This window comes from Carassius gibelio, chromosome B8 (assembly GCF_023724105.1).
Source record: "Carassius gibelio isolate Cgi1373 ecotype wild population from Czech Republic chromosome B8, carGib1.2-hapl.c, whole genome shotgun sequence".
Taxonomy (NCBI): domain Eukaryota; kingdom Metazoa; phylum Chordata; class Actinopteri; order Cypriniformes; family Cyprinidae; genus Carassius; species Carassius gibelio.
In genome coordinates, this window is record NC_068403.1 from 8,048,403 (window position 1) to 8,075,354 (window position 26,952).

At 35.7% G+C, this 26,952-nt stretch overlaps 2 protein-coding genes and 1 long non-coding RNA gene across 4 annotated transcripts in view; 2 read left to right on the top strand and 1 right to left on the bottom strand.

The window, feature by feature from the left end:
• Positions 1 to 118: 118 nt before the first annotated feature.
• On the bottom strand, positions 119 to 11,833 carry LOC127963037 (calcium-binding protein 2-like). 2 transcript variants are annotated; one of them, XM_052562702.1, is made up of 8 exons: positions 11,712 to 11,833; positions 7,790 to 7,825; positions 7,514 to 7,706; positions 4,750 to 4,780; positions 2,276 to 2,419; positions 1,722 to 1,831; positions 1,406 to 1,553; positions 119 to 285 (listed from the first exon to the last, which is right to left on the bottom strand). In XM_052562702.1, exons 2-8 carry the CDS (start codon positions 7,822 to 7,824, stop codon positions 257 to 259), a joined length of 690 nt encoding a protein of 229 aa, XP_052418662.1. In that variant the 5' UTR covers position 7,825; positions 11,712 to 11,833; the 3' UTR covers positions 119 to 256. The 2 variants fall into 2 exon arrangements, with proteins under 2 accessions (XP_052418662.1, XP_052418661.1); XM_052562701.1 differs by having other exon boundaries at positions 7,514 to 7,709.
• LOC127963039 (uncharacterized) lies at positions 1,486 to 8,031 on the top strand. The gene is made up of 2 exons (XR_008154719.1): positions 1,486 to 1,625; positions 7,464 to 8,031. It is a non-coding gene; the product is annotated as an uncharacterized LOC127963039 (long non-coding RNA).
• A 9,626-nt stretch (positions 11,834 to 21,459) lies between the features above and the next one.
• Positions 21,460 to 26,952, top strand: part of LOC127963919 (double C2-like domain-containing protein beta) — a 35,101-nt gene continuing 29,608 nt past the window's right edge. The window contains exons 1-3 of the mRNA XM_052564018.1: positions 21,460 to 21,605; positions 24,963 to 25,377; positions 26,002 to 26,081. Of these exons, the coding sequence (XP_052419978.1) occupies positions 24,981 to 25,377; positions 26,002 to 26,081 (477 nt within the window). The 5' untranslated portion in view covers positions 21,460 to 21,605; positions 24,963 to 24,980. The remainder of the gene's footprint in view (positions 21,606 to 24,962; positions 25,378 to 26,001; positions 26,082 to 26,952) is intronic.

Below are 26,952 nucleotides of genomic sequence, written 5' to 3' on the forward strand. Positions count from 1 at the left end.
CATCTTCGTTACCTATATCCTCCACTAGGTCGCAGCAGCGTCACAACATGTTTCATAACTACGGTAATTTACTATTAGATAATCCACCATCCTGCATCAAACAACCAGAACATTCTCACACAGTTTCAGACCTTTATTGAATACAAATATATACATTTCTACATAAATATCTGCAGTTTATGCACAGTGTATTTACCAACTTTGACATGACAGGTTTGACTGAACTCTCAGGTATGAAAAAACAGCAAACATCCAGCTATCGGAGAGACAGCATCATGACAAACTCTGAAAGAAAACAGATGCAACACTGTCAGTTAATAAACTCATTGACGTTATTTTATCAGCTAGAGATTACTACGTGTAAGCTGTTTCGTGCAGAGAAAGCGTAAAGATTTTCCCTGAAATATCACTTGAGAAATTCGTGTGAAAATGGAGCTTGAAGCTTGTTTTAAAAGTTCACATATCTATCAAAGCTGCGTCACATACGTACAATATCAATTTAAGAGCTCAAAGATGAAGATGGCGGGAATTGTTACCTGAGTAAGGTAAGCAGACACGTTTGTTGTTGTGTTGTGTGATTAACAAGTCAAGATGAATAAGCTCATTCCATTTTATAACTCAAAATTAAAAATCAAGCAAATAAAAAGCAAGGGGTGTCTGTTACTCCACAGTTGAGGTGAATGTAGCTACTCTGTGGGAGTTATAGTGATATATAATGTGTGTGTCTGTGTGTGTGTATAGTATAACAAGCAGTTATATGGTTGATTGTTGTTTTGTGGCACTAACTATGGTAAATATCTAAATAACGAACCTAGCAACTGTGGTTAACATAGTGCTTTTTGTGTATTTGAAAAGAAAAAGGGTTTATGGACAGCTCAAGGTAAAAAAAAAAAAAAAAAAAAAAAAAAAGTATAGCAGTTAGTATAGCTAGACCAAAGTTAACCTGGTTTTAAAGGTGAAGTCCAATTATAAAAATGACATTCTGAGGACGTGGATTTCTTTTTTAATATGAAAAATTTATTCAGTCCACTTTTAGTATAAGATTGCTGGTCTCGGTGTGTTCAAATGGGGACACCCTCAGCTTTAAACCTCTTTTTAACCCTCCAGGCTACACAAATTACCCATATGTCCTCAGAAGCTTTTCCCAAGGTCCCAAGAGCCATATTTACAAGTGAAAAGAGGGCTGCTGCTATTTCAAATGCTGGCCACTAGATAGCGCTCTAGAGTTTTGTTATTGTCTTAAGTGACGTTGTACACAAGGTAAATGCATATCGTTTCGCAATTGTCACTATACAAGTTCCAGCTTTTTGTTTGTTTACTGCTCAGTGAGTTGAGTTTGAACCTGTGCTATGATCTATTCAGCTCAACAGAGTAGTTCATTCAAAAGGGATGCTGCCTTGCTTACCATCAAAGTCCACGTTCCCATCTCCATTGAGGTCGATGTCTGTCAGAATTTCTTCCAGTTCTCCCTTCTTCAGTTTCTCCCCGAGCAGCGTCTTTGTGGACTCCTTCAGCTCCTCAAAGGTGATCCGTCCATCACCGTCAGAGTCGAACTACGATAGCAGAGAGGAATGCAGAGTTTTATGAAGAAGTAATATTATTTATGGGTTGGAACAAGATGCAAGGTAATGATGTTTTGATGTTTGTGGCGTTTTGTTCTCTATTTAATGTAGACTTTAAAGTGTGCTCCCTTTGAAGGGAACTTTAGAGTGCATACTCACCTGTTTGAAAGCACAGTGCAGCTCCCTTAGACCCACCATATGAGCGGTTTCAGCCAGCATCCTGGGCCCCATTAATTCACAGAAATCATCAAAGTCCACATGACCACCCCCTATAACCACAAACACACCACATAGAGAAGTTTGGGGTTGGTTAGATGTTTTTATGTTTGTCTCTTATGTTCATCAAGTCCGCATTTATTTGATCAAAATACAGTAAAAATTCTAAAATGCTGGTTTTCTGTTCAAGAAACATTTGTATTGTTATCAATGTTGAAAAGATTTGTGCTGTTTAATGCTTTTGTAGAAACACTGATACAGTTTTTTCAGTATTCTTTGATGAATAGAAAGTTCAAACGAACAGCATTTATTTGAAATTGAAAACTTTTGTAACAATTGAAATGTCTTCACTGTCACTTTTGTTCTGTTAAATGCATCCTTGCTGAGTAAATGTATTAAAACTCCTAAAAAGATCTTACTGACCCCAAACCTTTAAACTGTAGTGTAGGTTAAAAGGTAGAGTATAAATAGAAACAAACAAACAGACACACACTCACATTTCATTTTTATCTGCTGAATGATCTCAATCAGTTCCATCTCTGTTGGCATATATCCCATGGTTCTCATGCAGTCTGCGACATCTTTGTAGTGCAGATACCCGTCCTGGTCATAGTCAAACTCTTTAAATGCTTCATGCAGCTCTGAAAGGAAAAGTAGTCACATTGAATCACGATGCCAACTGTTCTTCAAATTGCAGTATATAATATTTGGCTTAGGTATTACCCTGAATGGAGTGTGTTTTGTGTTTGTTTGTTTGTATGTGTATTTGTGTGTGTGTGTGTGTGTGTGTGTGTGTATGTACAGTATTGTTAAAAATAATAGCAGTACAATGTGACTAACCAGAATAATCAAGGTTTTTCGTATATTTTTTTATTGCTACGTGGCAAACAAGTTACCAGTAGGTTCAGTAGATTCTCAGAAAACAAATGAGACCCAGCATTCATGATATGCACGCTCTTAAGGCTGTGCAATTGGGCAATTAGTTGAATTAGTTGAAAGGGATGTGTTCAAAAAAATAGCAGTGTGGCATTCAATCACTGAGGTCATCAATTTTGTGAAGAAACAGGTGTGAATCAGGTGGCCCCTATTTAAGGATGAAGCCAACACTTGTTGAACATGCATTTGAAAGCTGAGGAAAATGGGTCGTTCAAGACATTGTTCAGAAGAACAGCGTACTTTGATTAAAAAGTTGATTAGAGAGGGGAAAACCTATAAAGAGGTGCAAAAAATGATAGGCTGTTCAGCTAAAATGATCTCCAATGCCTTAAAATGGAGAGCAAAACCAGAGAGACGTGGAAGAAAACGGAAGACAACCATCAAAATGGATAGAAGAATAACCAGAATGGCAAAGGCTCAGCCAATGATCACCTCCAGGATGATCAAAGACAGTCTGGAGTTACCTGTAAGTACTGTGACAGTTAGAAGACGTCTGTGTGAAGCTAATCTATTTTCAAGAATCCCCCGCAAAGTCCCTCTGTTAAAAAAAAGGCATGTGCAGAAGAGGTCACAATTTGCCAAAGAACACATCAACTGGCCTAAAGAGAAATGGAGGAACATTTTGTGGACTGATGAGAGTAAAATTGTTCTTTTTGGGTCCAAGGGCCACAGGCAGTTTGTGAGACAACCCCCAAACTCTGAATTCAAGCCACAGTACACAGTGAAGACAGTGAAGCATGGAGGTGCAAGCATCATGATATGGGCATGTTTCTCCTACTATGGTGTTGGGCCTATTTATCGCATACCAGGGATCATGGATCAGTTTGCATATGTTAAAATACTTGAAGAGGTCATGTTGCCCTATGCTGAAGAGGACATGCCCTTGAAATGGTTGTTTCAACAAGACAATGACCCAAAACACACTAGTAAACGGGCAAAGTCTTGGTTCCAAACCAACAAAATTAATGTTATGGAGTGGCCAGCCCAATCTCCAGACCTTAATCCAACTGAGAACTTGTGGGGTGATATCAAAAATGCTGTTTCTGAAGCAAAACCAAGAAATGTGAATGAATTGTGGAATGTTGTTAAAGAATCATGGAGTGGAATAACAGCTGAGAGGTGCCACAAGTTGGTTGACTCCATGCCACACAGATGTCAAGCAGTTTTAAAAAACTGTGGTCATACAACTAAATATTAGTTTAGTGATTCACAGGATTGCTAAATCCCAGAAAAAAAAAATGTTTGTACCAAATAGTTTTGAGTTTGTACAGTCAAAGGTAGACACTGCTATTTTTTTGAACACACCCCTTTCAACTAATTGCCCAATTGCACAGCCTTAAGAGCGTGCATATCATGAATGCTGGGTCTTGTTTGTTTTCTGACAATCTACTGAACCTACTGGTAACTTGTTTGCCACTTAGCAATAAAAAATATACTAAAAACCTTGATTATTCTGGTTAGTCACATTGTACTGCTATTATTTTGAACAAAACTGTATATATAAGGGGATTTTGTCCCACAGTGGTAATCTTAGCTTTTTTAGATACAAAATTGTATTTATTAGTCTAGAATTTTAAATGTATTAATGTTATTGTGTTCTGTTGTTAATTAGAATGTACCACTCCTTTTTTTAATTTACATGTTTATTTAATGTTAATGAAATTATAAAATCACACAGATCAGTGTTTAGACTGACTTTAGACACATTTCGGTATCAGGGTAGCTAAAATTACAAATCTTGTATACTGTAAAATCTTTAAGGAAACAAAAATTGTACATTTTGATTGCATTAGGACATTTACATTATGCCATTTATATACTCTATAGGTCCATGCAGCTTGAGCGGGACTATCAGCACAGGCTGTCTCACTGCGCTGGTATTATTAATGCTGCTTACGCCATTCACCATTTATGACAATGCCAATCCATTTTTAATCAAATTTTATTTGTGTCAGATGTTATTGAATCTCTGAAAAATGTCTGTCTAGACACTGTGCATTGGCTTGGATATTAAATATGCATGTTCTGTACATACCATCTAGTTCCTCTGGCAGTAAATCTCTGTCCTGGTGAAAGTAAATGGGAGGGAGAGCGAGAGAGAGAGAGAGAGGTAGAAGGACAAGAGAGATGAGAGAGCAAAATGACAATGAGGAAAAAAATAATCGTGACACAAAAACAGCTAAATATGGAAATTATTACTGCATGAGAGCTGAACGTCCTTAGAGACATCGCCCATTTTTAATCACTAATAACTGAGGTTTATGTTAGCACGCTTATCAAAGCTGCTCAGTGGCACAATGACGCATAGAGTGGGGTGGGGGGGGAGATTGTATAATTGGATTACACCATAACATTCCCTACCATGCCTCACGTCAACGCTCATACAAACAAAGAATGGCTTGAATGAAAAAGAGATTCGGGGGAAAAAATTAACTCGTTTTGCAAACACAAAATGTGTATATGGTTAAGGGGCAATGTGTATTAAAGGACAAAAAGAAAGAACGTTTAAGAGAGAAATGGTTTACATTATTGCTGTATTTCGTAAATAATATCCTCGAATGCAGCTTTATTAAGATTCATGCGCACATGCATGCTTTAATATGTTAAAATCATACAAATACACATTTATCGCTATACAAATAAAATTGACTTGAATGTTTGACTTGATAACAAACAAATATGCAGTATCTGCTAGCATTTTCAGAAACAGCTGCATATGTACTAAGGCATAAACATACAAATGCATGCATGTGTATTAACGCTTTTTTTGTTCATGTAACATTTTTTAAGCAAACCCAACCTGTAGCTTCACTGTATAGTGAAAAACAATGTCTTTGACATTTAAATAATTTATTGAAAATTTTGACCCAATAGCTTTGTGAAATTAAATTTCAAGCAATTCGAAATTTCAGTTTTAAGCAAGTTTTCTGATTGCACTTATGTCTTACAAATCCTATTTTTTTGTTCCCGTAGTGAAAAAAAAATATAGGTCCAAATTAACCTAGAATGAAAGTTACCTAAAATAAATCTGTCTGGTTCACATCTATCAATGTCGATGTTTTTATATTTGTTATTCTATTATAGTTTAGTATTTCAAAGTTCATAGTTGTTTGTTTATTATCTTTCCTGTCTACCTTTTAGCACATTAAGCAGATAGTGCTACCCCAAACTCATACTATTGGTTAAGCCAGTTTTTCTGTGTTAGATTGGTCTGGATTTTTTATCTTAATGTTTTGATAGCACCATAAATAACCTTTAAATTGCAAAAGTTCTACATATAAAATATTTTAGCATCAAAACAAATGACACACATCAACTTAATTTCTCCTAACGACACTGTTCCTGTGCTTGGCCAACTAGATAACCATGTAACTGTGATGTTAATCCAATGTGGCATGGGTATATGTATATTAAAACTTTCACTAATTGATTTGTAAAGCTGGTGCCCAAAGGCACTGCTGTCTTTCAAATGTTTCATTCGCTACATTCACTGGACTTTTGACCTCCAAATTCCCCCAAAACATATATTTATTATTAAAAATAATGCATTACTCATAGACTTCTCCGGCAGAGGTAACGGTTATGCAACTTGGTGAGTTGTTTCAGGCTATTTATCCTCGGATATATGCTGATTGGGTCCCTTGTCTATCTGTTTTTATTTCATTCATCCCTCCAATACTGCTGAGCAGAAGCCATGGAGCTTTAGGCTGTGCATACATTGGTTATTCTCCATTCTGTGTTGGAGCACCTTTGTCTTGTTTGTCTGTTAGACTCTATCCATTATCTCTCTCTTACTGTTCTACAGCCTTCCGGTCGTCTGGCTTTCACTGACTCTCTTTGATCTCCAGACATTCTCTTGAAAATATAATCAAGCACCTCTGAGTTTAAATGACTATGATTTAGTAAATTGTGACAGATTTATTGCATCAGTAAAAAAAAAAAAGAAAGAAAAAAAAAAGGAGAGGCGAGATGCTAGCTTAGGTCTGAGCTTCAGTGCACCAAAATAATTTGACTTGGCACTTGCTACTGACCTGATTGAGGAGGAAGGTATAGTGTTGACAGGCAGCAATATTTTCTCAGCAGACGTGTCATAGATTATGAACCTGACTTCATGCTAAATAAAGATGCACTGTTGTGCCATGCTAGATATATTGGTTTAAGTAATGAAAAATAAGTCAAACAAGCCTAGCATTAGATGGCTATAAAAAAGTCCATATGTCTACAAACATCTTAATACATCTTGATTAATATGGTGCAGTGATTTTTATCAAATTATAATACCATGATGCCGAATCAGTGTTGTTGCAAACTAAAATGATTAAAAATAGTTTTCGATAACTGAAATTAAGCTGAAATAAAATAAAATAATAGAAATTATATTTCAATATATTATAATTTAATATATGATAAATATTAGATAATAACTGAAACAAATGAAAATTAGAGATGCTGGATTGGCAAGTTTTTAAAATTAGGAACATTAAAAAATTAGTAAACAAATGAAAGCTAAATAGAAAAATAAAAAAATAATAATGACAAAAACAAAGTTACTAAAATTTGAACTTAAATGAAAATTAATAATTTTTTAAAATCTGATTTCAACTATAAAATATATTATAATACTATATTGTAAGGATCATTGGCATATTTAAATGTTGCTCTAAGGTATGTTATTACCGTATTAGTATGTTTATGTTTTATTCATTTTGTAATCACCTGTCTAACAAAGTTGTAATCATTTAAATGTAGATCACTCGACAAGACCAGCAAGAATCCATCTAGAGATCTGCAAAGTTTACCTGTCCAAAGAGAGCATTGAGATACTGTGTATAAGCTGCAGCAATAGCAGAATTCTGGCTGAATGATCTACTGCCGCTGGGTCCTTGGCTGCCAGATGAGCCCCTGTGATTGGAGGTCTTCGAGTCTTTGGATGAGTTACGCAGAGCAGAGCGTGGAGGATGAGAGTCTGATGTGGATGGAGGATGAGAGGAGCTGCTAAAGGTAGAGAAGAACTGTAATGAACACACCGCACATCACTGCAACCAATGCAAGTATTGATTTAAAGGCACCCCTACCTTTCTTTTGAAGATGCTTTACTCCTCTGAGACATGCTAATAGATAACGATAAGAAAAAAAAGGAACATTTTAGATGTTACTCATGTTGTTATTTCTCATCTTGAATGCCTGTTTGTCCACATTGACATTGTAGATGCACAATTCTTCATGTAACATTCATGCCACCATGCCCAGTCAATTGAGGTTGACATGTATAAAACATAAGAGTAGCTTTCCAGCCAAATAAATGCAACCTGTTTTACCCTAGTTTTCAGTGGTTGGGCAGAGGCCTGATTCCAGTTGAGAAAATGCCTGGTGGGTTACTTCCTAGCATTATAATAGTCAGAAATGTCAGGGGCTGGAATTACAATGACCATTCCAAATGGCAACAGTCTGATGCTATTGTTTTCCCTTTGTGGATAGACTTCTTTTTGAAGAGAAGGACACACGACATAATCAAACGCACATTAGCGTCAGATCCAAGAGGACGGACTGTTCCTTCGAGCACTGAATTAGATTACAATGGAGGTGCACAGACAGCCTATAAATTAAAATCAACCATTTAATATGCCCAAGCAAAGCAGCGAACCTCTGTCTGTCCTCTGCCCATCTAACAAGTCATTAGAACCCAAATTGTCAATGTCTCCTATAAGCAATAAGCATGAATTCAAAATGAGCAAATCGTTCACGCAAAAACATTTATTGCTATATTCATTGGTTTGAAAAAAAAAAAAAGCTCAAACAGAAAAGAAAATACCAAATGAAATCTCTTTTTATGTCTTAATAGTTTCTCTTAGACTACAACAATATTAAATTAAAAGGAAAGTGCAAACTTTGCTTGATGATATTAAATCAGTCCAAAGCCAAATTATGCTCAACAGTGTTATCCTCAAAAGTGCAACAATCACAGACCAGAAGTAAAAATCTATTTTTCCAATACATTTTCTCCATAGGGAATATGAATTCTTTAATTCCCGCCTATTCACATGAAGCACCGTGAATGACAAGTCTGTCTTCCTACACTCTCAAACAACATATATTTGTGTATATGCAAATTTTTATATATGTATATTAAACATCAAAATATGTTGTTTCTATACAAATAATCATATTCAGGGGTGCAGCCATTGCATTGTTTGTCTTGTTGCTTCAGTAATAGTTTTTCACAACATGGACTATTTTTTCTCAGCAGTAGCTTTAAATTAATATAGACTACAGATAAAATGTACACTAATTTGATTTAAATCAATATCTCATGTCCACATATTTATTTAAGAGAGAACTGAGTAGTTTTTTTATTTTTGGAAACGAACCCTCTGCATTGATTCTAATCATATTTGTGATGTATATAAAAGGGTGTCTTTGATAAATCATTATGTTGGCTCAATAAAAAAATCTGAAAAAATCAAATAAAATTAAATAAGTTAAATAAAAGCTTGCTTTAGAAAATGTCTAATTACCTGTGAGCCTTTACACAGTCACAGCAAATTGATTATTCATATTTCAGATGAGATGAAATGTGCTAAAAGACAGTACGTGGGCTCTGTCTGCTCTATGTAATTTGGTGAATTTATTTCAGCACACTAGTGACTGAAACCTGCTTCGCTAATCTACTAGAGTTATTAAACTAAGTGACCAATTGCTGTCAATCAGCACATTGACACAAGCAATTTCAGCTCATAATTCCTCTAATTGGAATAATTTAACAGAGGAGTGTGGGGATAATTATGAAAAAACTGATTGAATCGTCTTAAGAGAGCCAAAGTTGTGCTGGGGCAAAGAAGACGAGGTGCTCTATTTTCTCCCTAATTACGATAAGATACTGAACCTTTTTGATGCAAGTTGTGATACACACAGTAATTACTTCTAAAATTACACATGGGATGATTGGTTTGCTGGAATGCTGGAAACAGTGACATTCCTCCACCTTTCTCCGCTAAAGTTCATTAAGTAAAGTTTTATATGGCAGCCACCTTTCAGAGCTGGCCTTGCAAAAACGACTGCGTCTGACAGATGCAGATTAGACTGAATGTGGACCTTCAGAGATAGACATCTTTAGCACCCTGAAAGACTCAATCACATTGTGATATGTGTCCAAGCCAAGGACTTCAGATACAGGCTTTCAAATGGCTTTGTCTTACTGTTTGACAAGGGAATTGACAATAGTCAAAATGGACAATTGTTTTTTATGGAGTATTGCAGAATTTATTATAAATTATTTATCAGTATGCATCATTATTTTTAAATGAATGTTCTCTTGTAATCTTTAATCAAAATAACTTCCCCTCCCAATTTGAAATGACTTCTCGCCTCTTCTCTGATGACGTGTGTTCCAGGAATGAGGGCGGAACAACTTGTCACTCACATGAGATTGCAGCAATTAGAAAACAACAACGATCTAATCAGTTCCCGATGGACAAAATTAAATCCTGCTAAACCCGCTTTCTTTTCTTTCCCACTCTTTTTCTCATTCGAGAAGCCATGTCACTGGATCACACATAACAATAAGGAAAACAAGACTACTGCTACTTCCATTTCATGGTGACATATTACTTGTTTTATTTTTTAGAGTCTAGGATGGAAACATGCTTGCATAGCTATGTCAGAAATTGAAACACATGTTAAATGTTATAGGGCTAACTGAAATTATTTGTGTGGTCAGGTTTTGTTTACATTATGGGGACCAAATGTCCCGCAAGGATTGTACAACCTTAAGGAAATGGCTTAATAAACATACTAAATGTCATCATGAATATACAGTATAAAAATGCAAGTTTTAGGGTTAAAGCATGTGAAATTAGCTCAGTGTAAAAACATTCAAAGTAAATTTAAAGACCCTGAAAAAACTAGTGTTTAAAAGTCTGGGGTCATGTTTTAGAAAGAAGTATCTTATGCTCACCAAGGCTTATTTATTTGTAAAAGCAGTAATATTGTGAAATATTACTACAATTTAAAATCTATTTTAGTATATTTAAAGATGTGATTTATTCCTGTGATCTGAATTTTCAGCATCATTACTCCAGTTTTCAGTACCAATGATTCTAATATGATGATTTAGTGCTTTAGAATTTTTTCTTAGTATTGTCCTGCTTGATATTTTTTGGTATTTTTTTTTTCAGAATTCTTCGATTAATACAAAGGTAAAAAATAAAACCGCATTTATCTGAAATAAAAATTATTGTAAAAGTCTTTGCTGTCCCTTTTGATCAATTTAACATGTCCTTACTGAAAAGGACAATTTTCACATTTCTTTTGAATAGCATATGTTTATGTGCTACAGTATAAAGCAGTTATTTAAAGCCCCTTGTTCGCTACAGTATTTCTGCATTGTTTTGGGATCTTCTCGTGAGATCCATCAGGAGGCCTTTTGCACTAGATCAATCACAGATTGCAAGAACTTTCCTGGGTTACATCTGAAAACAAGCCACAGAACAATACCCATGGAACGCTCAGACTGGCTCGATCGATCCCCATTACCGATTTTGTGTCATGGTGCCGAAATGAGGCTGGCCCCCTCCTTTGCCATTACGTCCACGCAGCGATGGGATTTATCTTGCTCGGCCTGACAATCCACTATCAGCTGCTGTTTACATCTAGACAAACTTTACATCAGACTGACTGCCTTCAAAGGCTCAACACTCCTCTGTGGCTGTCATTCGTGTCATCAACATAACTGTAATTATTTCCCACGTATGTTTCAGTAATTACAGTCTGGCTGCATCCCTTCCTGTCAGTTTCTGAACTAATACAGCAAAGCTTTTGAAAAAGATTGCCGCTATGGCTGTCACAATGTGCCTGATATGTTACCGTTGAACAGGCTTTGTTGTTAGTGAGGTTTGAAGTAAATTAGGCTCGTTTGCAACCACGAAAGAGCTTCAAGCGAGTTGAAAGAGTTTATGCAAGATGCCTTTTAATCATACTACATTGTTTTTTTTAGCTTACCTTCAGAATGAGGAGAGAAAAACGTCCAATCCAGAACCACTCGAGTCGATCTTTTTAAAATCAGTTCCTTCTCCTCTGAGAGAATGTGTGGATTGACTGTAGAAAGTGTCCCTTCACCCTCCTTTGATAATCTGTGTAGATGATAATCTGTCTAAATATGTTTGGATTAGCATGTGAGATAAGCGTGTTGATGATGTGTTTGGTTTAAGATGTGCGTGTGTTCCTATGAATGTGACTGTCTGGAACAGACACATTGTTCTGTATTTTTCCATGACTGCACAATGTAAAACATTTCTATCTACTTCAATTTAAAAACTTATATTCAGTTGCAGCGTTAAATTCTTAAGTAATCAAACTAGCTGTATCATTTCAACTTTCAGTATATTCACCAATTTCTGAATCTGAAATTGGTGAAATAAACTTGAGAAGTTAAAGTCATGAGAAAAAAAACTTATGTTACTTAACTTAGATCTGTTGTTTTTTTTCATGCAAGGAACAGATATTAGTATGGTTATAAAACTACTGGGGCTAGTTGTCACACAAGGTTTGTACGTCAAAAGTCTAAAGACAAAGTGTTTCCTTTAGCCAGTGTTATTTTAGTATTATTTATATACTATTACAATATTTATTAATATTTTAAATGAGCTTTTATTTATATTTGCAGGTTTCAATTTATTTTAAGTTTTAGTCATTTTATTATGTACTTTTGACCTTTTTTTTTTTTTGCAGTACTTTTTTCTCCCAATGAAACATTTCAAATTTTTATTTTTCATATTTGTCTGATTCTGTTTCATTTCTGCTTCATTTCAGTTAATGATAATTTTAGTTAAAAATAACAGTACCATCTCTAGTTTTTTGTAAGGTTATTTTAGTTTGGGGCACTTGTCACAAGATAACATTTTATACAATTTGTAAACAATTATAAGAATAGTGTTTTGGACAAAATTACTTTATACATTTTTGTTATTTTTTTCTGAATTAGTTTTTCATTATTTTGCTGTTTAAAAGCCTATAGGCTCCATTGTGGAAGTTTACCACACATATTGTGACAACCTTTATTGGGGCATGTTGTCACAAATGTCAATAAACTGTTTTCTTTTTCGTGCTTACAGTGGATATAATCAATATCCTTTTCGTAGCCAAGACTTTAATGTATGCTTCTATACAGAAACTGATCTTGAGTAAAAGTGTGATGACTAGCCATGCTCACCCCTTTGCACTGTGTCTGTGTACTGATCCAGCATTCGACCCAGTGAGCCAGAGGTCAGGGAAGTTTGATTGATTCCAACTTTGTTCATGAAGTGTGAATGAACACTGAACACGGCAGTGACAGCTGATTGCAAGGTTCATGAATATAATTACAGCTCCACATTGTGACATAAATAAGCTTGAACTATTGCAGATAATAAGGTCCTAATGAACGGCTGTCATGAAGACAAAGATTTGGATCATGTATTTAGAAACAGTTCGGCTACATTATTGCATGGACTTTTAATTAAGGCAAATAACTTAACCCTAGGGCAGAGTCTCATCTTGTTACCAGACTATGTCTCGAAGATAATCATTAAACATTTTAATTAAGATATAAAATGAATAGTAATACTGGCGGGGTAAATTCAAAGTCCATAATAAACCTATATAATGAGAAGTCGCGTAATTAAATCTCAAATTCATGCTTGCAACAAAACAGGAACACAAAAACCTCTTCTGCATGTTTCTTTAGCTCCAAGGCTAACAAAAGGCTAGGAGAATGTTTGCGTGATGGCATGCAGAGGAATGTACTGTACCCTACTGTAAATTATGCATAATTCCCATCTAATTATGCCAGATGGTTTTTAATGTATTCAAGACTCTTCGAAAGGTCACGGGTTCACATTATTTCAATATTATACATGCTTACACAATGCCAACCATTTTCAAACAGCTTATTTACTTCTGTTTACTCAGTATATCATGAGTTATAATTATCATACGGAAGCAATTCATTGTGTCTTAGCAAATTAGCTTTATCAGACGAGAACTGAAAGTGTGTATAAATGCTGTCCATCAACGTTCATGCCTGAGACAAGAGAGCAAGAGTCATTATTGATGCTTTCTTGTCTGCTGTCCTCATGACATTTGTCAAGAGAAAGCGAGACACCCTTTTTTTTCTTAGTTTTTTTTTTTTTTTTTGCTGGGGTGGTTAATGTTGAGGTGAGCCGTCATAGTCTATTACACTCCTTTATGCTTACTGTGCTTCAAAAAGGCTTGATTTTGCGTTGCACATTTTCCTCAAAACTTCTTTTTCCTTTTTTTCCTCAGAAGCAACCAAAAGGCAAGTAAAGCAATAATTTTATTCCAGTGTGAGTTCCCAATAGACATGGGCCATTTAAAACTGAGCAACAAAACCGGAGTCAGCGAATTAAACTTCTGCTGCCATTGCTGAAACATAAACTCCATATTCAGTAAAATGGACAGTTAAGTGAAAATTCTCAGAACGTTGGTGTTATGAAGTTCTTAGAATATGCAGCATGTGGATTTATTCTTTAGACATACTGTGTGTGCAAGAAATAGCAAAGTTGACATGGTTCAGTATTGTGATAATGTTTATATTTCAGTGTTCAGTGGGTAGCGGTGTTCATCCATGCAGGGTGAGGGTAACGCCAGGTGTGTTTTTCAACAGGGACTGTTATGGATTAGGGTTTAGGTGTGATGGTGCGGAATGCTAGAGGTGACTAATGATTCTGCATGAGCACATAATGGCAGCATTCTGCTTCATTAAACATGGCCTTAAAATCACTAGACACATCAAAAAATAAGATGTCTCATGCTGGTATGTGTGTCGACTTGATCTCACACAGAGAGGCATGCATGAATAGATCCAACAATCGCACACACAAAAACAGCATTGTCATACACTTATATTATTTTTCTAAATAAGTATTTAGATGAATTAAATAAGTAAGTATGTGATGGTGTAGAATAGAGTAATGACTCCTGACAATTCAACTTTGCCATCACGGCAATAAATTACATTGTCAAATCTATTAAAATAGAAAATAGTTCTTTTAAATTGTAATAATATTTCACTTTATTACTGATTTTACTGTTTTGATATTTAACAAAGCACATGCAAAACGCTTGAACCGGAAGCAGCGAGACCAGGTTAACACAGTACGCCAGTCTGTTGTACATAACCCCTATTCCACTCTCTGGTATTTCTTGCAAACATTCCCACATTTCCATCCAGCTGTTGTTATTGTGCAACAATATTTTTTTCCTTAGCATTGATTTATGTCTCTATTTATGTTATTATTTTTAATCCCTCTTTCCTTCCCTCCTCGTGTCTTTTTCTCTTTATATTTGCATTTTTATCTTTCCTTTATACCACAGTCACCTTCAAATCCGGTCTATCATCTTGCCCTTGAGTTAATATCTGGCACACTCAATTTTTCTATTTATTCTCTGCAGTATGTTGAACAGAGCCAACCTCTACACTGTATGTCTGCATCTACATATATGCATTTTTCTCTCTGGTGTATATATGTTTATATACTGTATATTAGAAAGAGTGGGAGAATTTGCCATCAATCACATGTCAGTCAATTTCTCCAGCGAAACTAACCTATTATCAGTCATGTCAACAGCATGATAAGCAAGGCCCCATTAGGAGTAACAGGAGCAGAATGAAAGAATAATCAGTAAAAACAAGAAAAGGACGAAAGGTGGAAAAAAGGATGATGTATAAGAGAGAGAAAATGCAGCAAGGGGGAAAAAGGGAGGATGAAGAGGAGGGAGAAATTGGGTCATTTGGAAACGTGAAGTGGCTGTGTTGGCACCAAGCTGTGAGTGCTGTGCTTGGTTAGTCCCCAGCTCAGGATTATCCCTGGAGAGGAACTAATTTAAACCCCTGAGAGAAGAGTTCACAGACAGGAAGTGTATGCACTGTGATAAATACTGCATAACTGCACACTGCTACGTGAGACTTACGTAACTTCAAAGCCGTGAAAGAAACTTGCCACTCTGTAGTTTATTTTCCTCGACCCTGAAAAGTCCCGCAGTGAGAGCAAAATGTCTTCCTAATTCTGGATGAATTAATCTGTTGAATAATAAATGATTTAAAAAATAATTTCTATTAAAATAATGATAGGTTTGTTGTGTGTAAACACAGACTTGCAACATCTTCAAGAATGAATCATTTGCAGTCTGTCTGAAGAAATGAACTCTCTTTTAGGCTTGTTTTCTTACCCTTCATGTGAAAAAGTCAAGGTGGTCAACTGAATATGTATAATTGTTTAAAGGGATACTCCTCCCCAAAATGAAAATTTTGTCATTAATCACTTACACACATGTCATTCCAAACCTGTAAAAGCTGCTTCGTTCGTCTTCGTAAACACAATTTAAGATATTTTGGATGAAAACTGGGAGGCTTGTGACTGTCCCATGGACTGCCAAGTAAGTTACACTGTCAAAGTCCAGATAAGTATGACAACTATTCTGTTGTCAGAATAGTCCATCTGCCATCAGTGGTTCAACCGTAACATTATGAAGCAACGAGAATACTGTTTGTAAGCAAAGAAAACAAAAATAATGACTTTATTCAATAATTCCATTGTCAGCAGTGTCCTCTGCATCTCTCCACATCACTCAAACTGCTACACTCATCTGTGTCAGTCATGCCACAAGGATGCACTGTATTCTGTCAAAACAAAGCATAATACACATAGAAACAGCGCATCCTTGTGGCACGGCTGACACAGAATAGCTTAGGCTGTTTGAGTGATGTGGAGAGAAACTATCACAATTAATAATCGCGATTAATCGTTTTACATCACTACATTTTTTTAATGCAAATATTCCATGAATAGTCTCTCATTTCTTAAAAGTTCATAAATCTACATGCAAAATATATACAATGAAAAAAATGTCATGTAGGTTACATCAAATATTACAATTTACCTCACAGCCACAAAGTTCAAGCTCTGTATTAACTGAATCATGCCTTCTGTCATAACCCTTCTTTGAAGTTTTTCAAGATGTATGTGATGCATCATCAACAAACCACTTATGCTTCCATTTGGAAGACTGTTGATGAGTTCTGACTGTTGTTGCATCCCACACAGTGCTTTCAGCTTTTTAGAGAGTGGCGATGGTGTTTTGTGAGGTAGTTGGGTGACTGGAATCTAGCTCATCTCCCCCACAGCTAAATAGAAAAGTCATATGTCCGTTGACATGAGGAGAGAGAGAGAGAATTTGGCACAGCAGTTGCTTACTGACTGTCAGGACTACAGATGAGACTGGCAGAGGGCTAATAGGACCTGCCTGTCTATTATAAAAGAGGAAAAGAGCAAAACGGAGAGAGCAAACTTTCAAAGAGTTGGACAGTGACTGTGATGTGTTATCAGTTTGTGAAAGTGAATGATGACAGAGGTGGATTCCTCTGAGATGGAAAAACGGAAAACTAACGGGACAGTTGAGGTGTGAACTAAGCATAATACCATTTACACAGTACTCTCTGTTGTTAGAAAATAGTAAAGATTAAAGTTGGCATTAGATGAAAATTTACTCTAACTAGGCCTGTTTTATACAATAGACCTTATTACAATTAATTTGTTTATATATTTATTTTTCTTTGCTTTTTAGTTGCAGTTGTTGTTAATTTGACCTTATAGTGTTTAATCGTAATTCTTTGTAGGGACGCAGGCTAATTTTACTTGATTTTGACATATACTGCTTGAATAATCAACATATTGTCTATAAAATAGGATAATTTGGATATGCCAATCCATTTATTGTGCAGTGGCAAGTTATAAAGTCACTATTATGTGACTCGCAATTGAAAAAAAAAATGATTAGAAATAAAGTCCGAATTGAGAGAATTTGACTTTATAACTCACCATTGTTTATTTCTTACAATTCTTGCGAAAATATCAGAATTGCATGATATAAACTCAGAATTGCGCCATACAATTTTTTTCTTCCATTTGCAAAAAACAAAAAGTCAGAATTGCAAGATTTAACTGACTTTATTTCATGCATTTGCAAGTTTGTATCCCACTATTCTGACTTTATAACCTGCAGTTTGTAACTCATCAGCACCCTTTTTTAAATGCGATCAAAAATACTTATCCACCCTCTAGTGTCAGGAATCAAAACTACAACTCAAAATGGCTCCAGCGTGACATATTGAAGACTTTTCCAATCATTTTGGTGCAAATATGCGCATTTATCTGCTTCCATTTTTAAGTGCAATGCCCACTTTCAAAATCCAGTAAACAACTGATCCATAAAACCAAGACGTCGCCCACATCTTTCATTTACGATTATCTGTTGCTACTTCAGTTTCATTGCAGAATTAACTTTATAAACATTTTAAAAAGAAGTCTCAAATTCAGCTAATTATAGCAAAGCCTTGTCCATATATATAAATTTATGCACTAAACTCAGACATAATTTCTTTTTACCATGAAAAATATCTATACATATTATTTTATTATATAGTATAGTATTGTAGTATTGATCAGTTGAGTAATTATTACTCAGCATCATTATTAATTGATGGTCTGTGGTGAATATGTTGGTAAGTGTGGATTTTGTACCACAAAACATTGTTCCCAGCAATGGGGAATACTTGCTCACTGACCCAGTCAATGTCTTCTGCTGTAACGCACAACATGAGTCTAAAAACGCTTACTCTCTGAGGAGGTCCTTTTAAGTAATGTGTGAAGTATTAATACAATCTGGACATATTCCACCATGTTTCCATTGTCATGTGACCTACCAGCGTTAGTTCCATTCACAAATCCTCTCAGGTGGCCTCATGGGATAGTAAAGTACCCATTAGATGTGTACTTCCAAATCTCACCTGAAAATAGTAGGTCACCTGGGTACTTTTCGTCTAAATACTGTGAATTTAGACATTCATACTACTCTTTTTGTGCTTACTACATAGTAGGGAAGTGATTTTTAAAAGAGCCACTGGGATGCAACTAGTTATTAAGGCTCTTCTGGGATGTAAAATAGTTTGGAAATCGAGCATGAACACACTATTAGTAATGTCACTCCAGAATCCTAGAACGGAATAGATTCATCATTAAATCAAAGATTCAATTAATTTTTAGGGTTGACTCCCACCCGGGTTTTCCGAGAAGAGAACAGGCAAGCTTGCACGTTTGAGGACAGAGACATATGTGCAAGGGCAAGAACATCCATCTATTTCCAGTGTATTTGGAGAACCGAGAGATAAATATATCTGTGCGAGAACCCTTTTCAGTTTGTGTATGTAAATCAAGGTGAATTATTTCGGTGTCCTATGCTAATGTAGGGAATAGGTCGGCCATAGCATTTGTAATGGAGGATGACAGGTTATTTGTATTGGTGTATCAGCCACTGATTATTACTTTTCTATGTGGTAAGAGAGAGCCATTGAACCATCACTGTGTTTGTGCTCATATGGCTCTGTCTAGCATGCTCCTTTACCTTCTGTTCTTAACATATTTGGCGAATATGGATGACTATGTAACAGAATATAATTTACAAACAGATACATATATTTTAAATGATCCATCCTTCAGGTCCATCCTTCAATGTGTGTTTTTATGTCAGGCAATAAAAATTGGTTTTCATACATAATTCATTATTAACACACTCTATTATTTTGTAGTTATGTATGTGCATTTGTCAGTGCAGTGTGGGATATTTGTCATGAGTCATACTTCAGCATTTTTGTTTTTATGCTAGGGATTTTAGGAACACGTTTGAATGCTCTAAAATCCATGCTGGTTCCAGCATCATGAAATGTAGCCCATTGCACAGTTATACTGAGATTGTGATGATTGACCTTTGTGTGACAAGGTGACCTTCAGCTCACCACCTTCAGCTCAAAAGCAGCACTGAATGTTTATCTAATTGTTAATTATTTTTGCAGACACATTACTGATTTGGTTTTAGCAGTGCACAAATTAGCACCTATGACAAAAGTGAAAACCGAAGGTTTTAGGCTTATCATATCTCCCAGTTCATCAGCATTTGTAGAATACCCTTTTCTTTTTTTTTTTCTCGCCTTGCATCACATAGCGTCTCTCTCTTCCTCCTCTGTGAATTCATAATGAGAGGCATACAAACTTGACCAAGTTTGTTTTGCACCTCAGCAAGATTCCTGCTAAACTGAGCCAAGATATGCCACATCTGGGGCTTAAATAAGACTGAAATTCACACTCTCTATCTCTACTTAAGATACATGCAAGTCTGTTAAAACACCCTCTGCAATAAACTTAAATGGCTTTTATGTTACACATTAAATAAAGGATCTTTATTGGCATCGATGATTCCATGAAGAAACTTTAACATCTATGGAACCTTTTCATTGCACTAAAGATTCTTTAGAGTAATAAAAGGTAATTTAGATTATTTAAATGTTCTTTATAATGGTTCTTTTTAAGAACTGTAGACTGAAAGTTTTTTGGGGAACCCGAAATGGTTCTTTTATCTTTGGAACTGTTATTGTTAAAAGTGTAAAAATCAGAATGCTTTATGATTAAATGAAGCAATAAAGTAAAATAATCTGCCAGTAAGACACTTCTTTCTGTATGGAGATTGGGCCTATGTTGTGACAACAGGAACATTTTAAAACTGAGAATGACTTTAATGACACATTTTCCTGATAGAACTCCTAAGGAAGCAGAACAGTAAAATATGAGTAAATCTCTAGCATATCTCAGCACCAACTGGTCACGTACAAGCTCCCATGATGCATTTTTTTCTCCATTGTTTCTATAGCCAGTACTGCGGCAAAGCTTTGATGATGGAGGTTTTTTGTGCAGTTTTCTGTTGGAATAGATACTTTTTTTCCCTGACTAAACTGACTTTTTCCTCTTTCTTTAACAGCACAATGTGTTTTTTTATTTTCTTTGTGGATTTATGTAACAAAGAGAAGCACAATTAGATATAGTTGCAAACCAGGTTATTTATTAATATTGTAATTAATATGAAATATAGGAAATATTAACAGTGTTTTTTGGATCTTTTTCAAAACTGTGTGTGTGTGTGTGTGTGTGTGTGTGAATTTTATCATGTAAGTTAAAATTGATAATATGATAATTTTAAATAAAGTAATATAATAAAATTGTTTATAAATAATGTTATGTCATCATTTCTTATTTTCTTATTTCTTAATTTTTCTGAACTGGGTCAACCGAAAAGGTTTGAATCAAAAGAATGACTCGTTCACGAATGGAACATCGCTAATTTTCACATGAATGTCACAGGAGAGCTCATTTCCTTACGCAAAGCTGTTAAGGCTTCTGAAGACTTGGAATATGCATGAGTCAAATAGACTGCTGTTATGGTATATTAGTGACAATATTGCCATTTTGGACCTTGAGAGCACCAGTCCTCATTCGATTTCATTATACCGTTTGTGTTTCACAAAAGATAGAAAATCATACAGATTTAGAACAACAGCTGGGTGAGTAAATTAAGCTTACAAAAAATCTGTGACAACTAGCCCCGATTTTCTGTACATACTGTAACTTCTCTGCAGTTCTTTCTTACGCTTATCTTTTTACGGACTTACTATTGCTATTCATTTTCTCATATGTCCTCAGTTTCCCTTTTCAGTGTTCTCTCGCTCATTGTTAAATTGCAGAAGTATATGGTGAGTGACAGATCAGTGCGCAGGGAATTTAAAGAAAACGTCACAACCGAGTCAGAGCGCGTCAAGCGAGTGTGTGTGTGTGTGTGAGAGAGAGAGAGAGAGAGAGTAGTGAGAGGGAGGGAGGGAGACTGTGAGAGAGGGATAGAGAACGAGGGAGGATATATTGATACAAAACGACGGTGGTTTCTCTTCAGTGTGTGTGAGAGAGACCATGAGTGAAGACAAGATGGAGTGCTGGAACAGATGAAGACTGTCATTGGGTGAGTGTGTGCCTTTGTATTTTTTTCCGCTTGATAATGCATGTTTGTGTACCAGCTTGACCACCTGTTAGTGTGTGTGTGTGTGTGTGTGTGTGTGAGAGAGAGAGAGAGAGAGAGAGAGAGAGAGAGTGTTTGTGTCAACATGCATGTATGTTGCCTGCAGGTACATTTCCTCGTGAGTGAACACATTTCTACGTATGTTTATAAGTCAGGTTTGAAAGTAGCTGTGTTTATTTGCACTTCTGCTTAACTCTGCATGTGATATGTCTCTGTTTGTGCTGGCCAACATGTGTACTGTATGTAATTTAGCCTGACAGCCTTTGTGTCCATGTGACAGTGTTTTTGCATCATAGCAGCCTCACTGTGTGTATGAACGTGTTGAAATGATGGTCTTGCCACACATCTGCAAATATTGTTGGCTTTGATGTTATTGTAATGTAAAAAGCTTTTTTTAGTCAGATAATCCAAGAGGCAAAGTGAAATTGTGCAGCATGTTGTATGTTAGATATTTTAGACTTACAAAAACATTAATTAGTGTGGCATTTCCAGCAACCATGCAAAACAAAAAGGAAAAAAATAACTTTGTTTTGACTCACAACAGTGCCATTTTATCTCGCTTATTCTATTTTTGGCTCATTAGATGGTCTAGTTCACGGGACAAGAATCGTACGAACTAAAGGGAAAGATGTGAAAAAAGGTTGAAAGAGAATGTGCGAGACAGAGATAGAACGCACCGAAGAGGACGCACATGAAGCAGACACTATATCTCTGTCCTTAGGGAGGTAGTGTAATCAAAACAGCCGCATTACTGGTAATGAAAGATGTTATCAGCAGAAAGTCTGTCACACATCTTTATCTGTCTGGGTCAGGGGCCGTGGGGCAGTCTTCTGTTTCACTTGTTACAGCAAACAGTTTGTTTTAGTTTAATGAAATTGGCTCCACAAAATTGGCTGAAAATTTGTAAGATGATGTCTTTCCACACATGCACTTTGTTTTTGCAGAACATAAAATAAGATATTTAACGGACTCTTGAAGCTACTTTTTCCATATTAAAATTATATTTAAATTTATGTTCAAACTCATTTAATTATTCTAAGGAAAGGGGGATTTTACCATTTTTGGGTCATTCGATTTTTTTTTTTTACATTTATTTTAAGGGAAGGGGGGGAATAAACAGTATTTATTTAAAGGAAGAGGGAAATTAAATTTTTTTCAATCACTTTAAATTTTAAGCATGCTTATTTGTTTATGTATGTATGTATTTTTTTATTTATTTAAATTTTTATGCTTTAAGCATAAAACCTTAATGCAACTATTTTGTAAACAAGAAGAATCTACTAATGGGTTAAGAAATATAAACATAAAAATTTTTTATTAGAAAATGCCAAATGAACTTTATTCAAAGAAATTGACCTGAAAAAAAATCCATTATGTTACACAATTTTGATTCTAAAGTAATTTTAAAGGATCTTGTTTTAAGGATGTTTTAATAGGAAAACTTCACCAGAAAAAAATAAAATAAAAATAATAATAATATATATATATATATATATATATATATATATATATATATATATATATATATATATATATATATATATATATATATATATATATATACATACATAAATTACGTATTTTTCTTAAATATATAAAGTGCCCTCCATAAGTTTTGGAACAGTAAAGACAAAATTGTTCTGTTTGCTGTGGAGTCAAGAAATCTGTAAATATGATTAAAAGATGAATATGAGACAAAACTACAGAATGTCACATTTTATTTTTGGGTGATTCAACACAAAGATGTTTTACCAGCTAAGAAGATCAGCACTTTTAATGTTTCATCTCCCTATCTGATGTGAGCATAAGTATCGGAACAGTTGCATCATAGGTCTTTTACGTGTTCAGCTGTGTTCTGTTGTATTCATTTTTAAAAGCAGGGAACGTGTCTTTTCAGCTATATCCATTGCTTCTGCATTCTAAGTCTTGCATTCGACAATGACACACACAAACCAGGATGAAGATGAGGAAGCCGACTCTGAAAGAAAAGCAAGTAATTTAGATGCTAAAAGAAAAGAGGAAGTCAATTAGAACTATAGAAAAACAAAGGACATGGAGAAATCAAGAGTTTGGAAACTACTGGCGACATCAGCAAACAACGACGACCTGATTGGCTGAGAAAACAACAGTAGTTAATGACAGACAAATCATAAAAGCTGTGAAAATGAGCCCTAAAATACATGTCTGTAAAATCTCCAACAACCTCCAGAAAGCTGGGGTGTTGATCTGTCAAGCTACAGTCCGCAGGAGAATTTGACACAGAATTACAGAAGCTACACAGCAAGATGCAAACCTCTGATCAGCACCAAAAATAGAAAGGCAAGATTCTTCACAAATGTGAGCCAGTAGAGTTTGGGAACTGAGTTGATGGAAGCAAAAGTGTGGAGAAAAACGGGAACTGCAAATGATCCTAAGCCTACAACCTCATCTGTAAAGCTTGGTGGAGGTGGTGTCATGGCATGCATGGATGTCTCTAGAACAGGTCTTCTTCATTTTCAGTGATGACTTAATGTATAACAGCAGTAGCAGAATGAATTTGGATATTCAATATTCAAGAAAATTCCAACAAACTCATTAGAAAGCACTTCATATTAGATCAGGACAATGACCCAAAACACCCTGCCAGTTCAGTCAAGGACTTTATCAGGGCAAAGAAATTTAAAGTCTTAGATTGCCCAAATCAATTTCCAGATTTAAATCCGATTGAACATTCATTTTATCAGCTGAAGAGGAGACTAAAGACAGAAATTCCCCAAAACAAGCAACAGTTGGAATTGGCTGCATTAAAGGCTGGGGAAAGCATTTCAAAGCATAAGACCAAGAGTCTGGTGATTTCTATGGGTTGCAGACTCACTGCTCTGATTGCATGCAAGAGATATGCAACTAAATATTAGCTTTTAATCTTTTACATCTGCCTTAAATTCAACTGTTCCAATACTTATGCTCACCTCAAATAGTGGAAAGAACTCTAAAAGTGCTGTCCTTGTATGTGTCGAAAGACCTGATAATAAAATGTGACATTGTGTAGTTTTGCATATTCATCTTTTAATCATATTTGCAAATGTCTTGACAGCACAGCAGTGAAAGCAATTTTGTCTTTACTGTTCCAATATTTATGGAGGGCACTGTACATGCGTGTGTGTATTTATATGTATAGTACATAATAAATTTATACAGCACACACACACATACTATTTACACAAAAACTTTTATTTTCAATGCGATTAATCGTTTGCCCAGCACTTAAACAAAACAAAGTTATAGTTGTTTTCAAAACATTCTTTCTTTCTCTCGCCACAGTTCTTTCCAGTGGTCCCGATGAGCGTTTCCAAACCACCTCCACCCCATTCCCATTTCCCCCCCAGCAACCCGTCCTCCCATCTCTCTCTGCCTTCTTCCTCCCCCTCTCCCTCCACCCCTCCCTCGGCCGCGGGTCCCCCCAGCCCCGCTGTGCCTCCTCCTCCCTCCCCAGTCAAGATCTCTATGCAGGAACACTTTGCCATCAATGTGTGCCCCGGCCCCATCCTTCCCATCCCACAGATCTCCGACTTCTTCCCTCGTTTCCACGACTTCCCCATCACCCCCCCTCCACCCCGGGAAAAACAAGTTCTAAAGGACAAAGACAAGGACAGAGACGGGAACGGAGAGAAAGACCGCAAGAGGGAGAGAGAGCAAGAGGAGAACGGGGAGTTTGCCGACTCGGATGACGAGGACAGTGAGTTTGTCTCATGGCTAGTTACCATTTCACATTTGGTTCCCTTTAGTTGGATTTACACATGTGTTTACACTCAAAGTAATCATTTTACAGATGCATTTTTCACAAATCTACATACATCCTTCTGGTACAGGCTTGGGTTAAGGGCTTTTCTCTAGGACAGAGTCCTTGTGGGCTTCGAACCTATAACCTTTGTCATTGCCAGTCCAAATTTTTAACCACATCAGCCCAATCTGACATACTGTAAAATAATGCTTCTTATTACATGACTCCTCACATACATGAATCCAAGGATATTTCCTGTTCCCGATTCCATTTGTTTGATTGACTGATTTTATTCACCAGTAAGCAGCCAATGAGGCATGAGCGCTTCCCATCGACCTGGACCTGAGTCCCATACTGTTCGGTATTGATTGCTTTGTGTGGAGTTTGTTTGATTGGTGTGAGTGTGTGTGATAACTGAGGTATGCGATCAGAGTGTTAAATACTTCATTAGTCTCTGTAATGGTGCATAAACACTACAAGCCCTCTCTATGTGCACAGCCCTGATTAGGTCATTACAGGCAAGACTGATTCCCAGCTAATGTGCGTGCAACACATTCAGTTATTCTTTGTTTCTTTTAGCCTACCTGGGAACCCTGGAGTTCAGCCTGCTATTTGACCAAGAAAATAACTGCTTGCACTGCACAATCAACAAGGCCAAGGTAAGTTTATACTCACACAAACACTACTGGATTTTTCTACAACTAAAGACATTTTTGTGCTTGTGCAGTTGTAGAAATAACTCAATTTCTGACAGTGAACATTTTTGTTTTGACATTTTAGCCCCTAAACTAATGAACATTTCCACCACATCTGAAATGATGTATTGTGTTTAATAATAATCGGTGGTGGAAACATTTTTAATATAAAACAATAGACTGCAGTCTTGCTAAGAGTAGTTTAGTAAGTAGCATTTATGGATACCAAATGAAATGAAGTCATTTACACTTTTTGCATCATTTGGCTATTAACTACAGCTTGATTGGAAATTACATTATTTTTATTAAATTTTTCTTCACAATGTCGTTTTGAAAAAAGCGATAAAAGTGTTTTAGAAATGAACTAGAAACTGAATTAGAGTCAAATGGTAAAAAAAAATATATGTATAGGTTATAATATAGCAGTTGTAGAATGTAATATTTTTTTTCATATTCTAATATTAAAAGTCTAGGTCTGGGACAAAAGTGGAATAATAAAATGTATTCATAAAATCTGTAAAGAACGTGTAAATGACTCATCCTGCACTCATTTACAAAATAATGTTAATAAAATGCCCTCAATAGATTTATCTACCCATAAGCCACTAAGTGTTATCATATATTTAAACACATCATTTGCTAAACATAAAATTTACTTTCATGTAATTTGCCAAATAAAAATAGAGTTCAAAATTTATTTCATGGTTTTTTTTGAGCAAGCAAAAACAAAATTAACGAGTCCAGTTAAACAACCTTGTGCCCTAAAGTGTGCATATCACAGTAAGGATATGATCTATCAACCTCTCACCCCAGACATGAGTGTGAATCTTATGTG

Coding starts and splice junctions, on each gene's coding strand:
- LOC127963037 (XM_052562701.1), bottom strand. CDS start 7,824: ATGTCTCAGAGGAGTAAAGCATCTTCAAAAGAAAG. Junction 7,710..7,789: donor AAAGCATCTTCAAAAGAAAG/GTAGGGGTGCCT, acceptor CTCTACCTTTAG/CAGCTCCTCTCATCCTCCAT. Junction 286..1,405: donor TGGGAACGTGGACTTTGATG/GTAAGCAAGGCA, acceptor GTTTTCTTTCAG/AGTTTGTCATGATGCTGTCT.